The following is a 3,226-nucleotide window of genomic DNA, read 5'->3' as shown; positions in this document are numbered from 1 at the left end:
AAAAAAAAAAAAAAAAGAGCAGAAGAAGAATATAAAAAAAAAAACACGTAAGAAAAGAGCATTTATATCATGGAACTTCAAGAAAACTCTTTTCTTGTAGCACTCCTATAATAATCATTTTTAGCAAAATTAAACTATTAAATGGAGTAACAAAAGATATCAAAATCAAGAAACCACATGCAATTATATGCGCACTCGATGACAAATAACTGCAAACAAGTAAATGAAGAGCTTCACAAACTTTTTATTATTATTAGAAAGGTTATATAAACACACACGACATGATGAGAATATATATAATTACATCAGACCATCTAGTCCAGTTTTCAAACTCTCCAAGGTAGGACACTAACACACTAAAATCCATGTGTGCTTCATTATATTTCAGTAGATGTAAAAGCCTTCCCCATCAGCGGCTCCCCTATCTGAGGCGGCACTATTCCAGTTGACTGTTCCAGAAGTAGTAGGAACTACAGGAACTATGGACATGTTCCTCCTCCATTCTGTCTTCTTTGACATGTGTTTAAACAATTTATAGCCTAAATACACAAACAAACTCCCTAGTGTCGAGCTAGAGATAGCAAGAATGGCAAAAAACAACCATCTCGTTCCTCTGAAATGCGGTACAATTACCCAAGCCGCTGCTACATAAGCAATAGCCATGGATGTAACAGCAACCCACATCATCCTATGTGTTATTACCAAGAAATTCATGAGTGGTTTCGTCCTGTAAGGTATGATGCTGACTAGAAGAACGACGATGCATAGTGATGCGAACAACGCAATGTTGTTGCTTATTGAAAAAATCTTGAAGGCTAGCATTTTACCCGCAATCGATTTTCCTATAGAGGGTCCTTCTTGGTAGACGCCCCCAGGAGGGTTTATGCCGCCTGTGAAAGCAAGCGACGCAACCAGAATCGCTACTATCGTGATCATGTTCCTTGCGCTTTGCAAAGCCTCTGCATGCATCTCACGTTCTTTTTGTGTAGGGTCTCTATAGGTTACGATCATCTGCCTCTCAAGTTTTTTTATCCTTTCCAGTAATTCGGTTTGAGATGACATTCCCCAGTAGGTACTGTCCGGCCCATTCCTATGATTTTGAGGGTCTCGAATTTTTTTTGCGTCAACCTTGAGCCACTTGGATATCACTATATTATTTTCCTCAGTTATGCTGACAAGATCAGCAGCTTCAGAACCGAAGTTGTTCTTGGCAGAGAGATCTATTGTTGTTTCATAAATGATGTACAAAATCACCTGTAATACATTCAGTTACCAGCCCACATTTGTGTCTTGAGTAATCAACTTATCATGCACAAGGAAGAGCGAAAGAAGAAAACAAAACAACTCACAGGGTAGCAGCTGGAACTGGCAGCAGCGTGTAGGACAGTGTTCCCAAAGCCATCTACCTGGAGGAGAATTTCGCTACTATTTATCATATTTTCTGCCATGAAGATGAATACTTCAATGTTTTCGTGTTTAGCAGCTATGTGGAAGACAGTTTCTTCGGCTGATGTGAGTATGTTAAAAGACGCGGGAGCCTTGTCAATAAACTCCTCCAGGATTGCAACCGAACATCTCATGATCGCCAGATGCAATGGTGTGATACCGTCTCTGTTCACTCTTTCTGCAAGTCCTTCATCAATCTCTAGCAGCATTTTTACCATCACAATGCTGTCTACATTGCACGCATAATGTAATGGCGTGGAGAGTTTTCCATCAACTTCTTTAGCTATGTTTGGGAACCTCGCCAGGATTTTTATTGCGAGATCTGATCATTGGTCGAAATAAATTTAAGTCAGCTTATATTATTCATATGGTTTTTATTACTACTATAAGACCATAAATCATATTAATTCCATTAATTAGTCTCACTGTTTTAAGTTTTCTTCGTTTGCTAACTCTAAATTGGCGTTTGAATTGTGAAAGGTCAAATATATGTAATAAATCAAACAAAATATTATAGTACTAATTTTTGTTTCTTAGTTTAATTCATGTTTTCTTGTACATATGTAAAACCTCAATTTTTGTCCCCTTTTCTTTCAAATTTTCCTTTGTTTCGGTTTTCAAATTAATTTTCCTTGAAAAAATTTAACTAGAAGTTTAAACTTTCAGTTTTTAGTTTAAAAACTGTTTTCATTGGAGTTAACAAAAGTAAACTATATATATATATATATATATTTCATTAATATTACTACAAAAAAAATATTTTGGGGATCATATTGAATATTAGATTTTTTCTTAACTCAAAGTAAAATTATATATACAAAATATTTATTAATTAGAAATTATATTGAAACTTTTAAATAAAAAAGAAACAAATAAAAAAAAATGGTAACATATAAGTATATTACAATTAAATTGAAACGAAAACAATACGAAAACAACAATACAGTACTTAGCAATAAACTGACAAAACTATTTATTATATCTGTATGTTTATTTTCTCGACACTAACCTGTGTATTCTCCAAAAATGGTCGCACAAAATTCCCCGATCGTAATCGAAGGTAATTCCTCCAGAATGAGATTAGCAGCATCAGGGTGATTGTAGCGGCAAGCCACGAGAAAGGCTGTTTCCCCTCGTTGGTTGAGCGCCGTGAACTCTGTATGTTCAGCTGCTAATATCTGAGTCACGATGGTTCCATGTCCCCAGCGGGCAGCAACATGAAGAGGAGTGTCACCATTGAGGTTGGTGACAACGACAAGAGAAGGACAAACCTCGATTATTGCCTCCACAATTTCCTTATGACCAAGCTTAGTTGCGAGGTGCAATACTGTCCCACCAAGAGTCTCCCAATGATATGTTTCCCACAATACCAACGGTTTCTCATCGGCGAGGATGAGTAAAGTGGGCACGTCGTTTCTGAGGATGGCATCGATAATTGGTGCAGAAATCTTCTTCTCCAAAGGTTTTAAGAAACTTGGGTCTTGAATCATTATCAATTTTTTTTTTGTAACATTAGGCAAAATGTAATCACTTGATGGGTTGCTTTAAATAATTGTTTGATGCCATCTCTAAAAACAATGCTGGTTTTAAGAGTCATCCGAGCTGTTATATTCTGATAAGTTTATCTCTTCTTGTTCCAAGAAACATCCGTTTAAAGTCCACGGTCCACCCCTTGAAATATTCAACCCTTTTTATTTCGATAAGTTTATTACACTAGTGTTCAATTAAAATATTTCTCCATCCCTTTCTTAAAGTTATACACTTATACTACATAGTTTAC

The 3,226-nt window shown here is 36.1% G+C and overlaps 1 protein-coding gene across 1 annotated transcript; it reads right to left on the bottom strand.

Moving 5' to 3' along the window:
* Window positions 221-3,005, bottom strand: LOC104730988 (ankyrin repeat-containing protein At5g02620-like). Its single transcript, XM_010450242.1, has 3 exons — window positions 2,456-3,005; window positions 1,350-1,768; window positions 221-1,254 (listed from the first exon to the last, which is right to left on the bottom strand). Exons 1-3 carry the CDS (start codon window positions 2,934-2,936, stop codon window positions 385-387), a joined length of 1,770 nt encoding a protein of 589 aa, XP_010448544.1. The 5' UTR covers window positions 2,937-3,005; the 3' UTR covers window positions 221-384.

This window comes from Camelina sativa, chromosome 2, assembly GCF_000633955.1.
Source record: "Camelina sativa cultivar DH55 chromosome 2, Cs, whole genome shotgun sequence".
Taxonomy (NCBI): Eukaryota; Viridiplantae; Streptophyta; class Magnoliopsida; order Brassicales; family Brassicaceae; genus Camelina; species Camelina sativa.
This window is presented reverse-complemented; position numbering and strand designations above follow the sequence as displayed.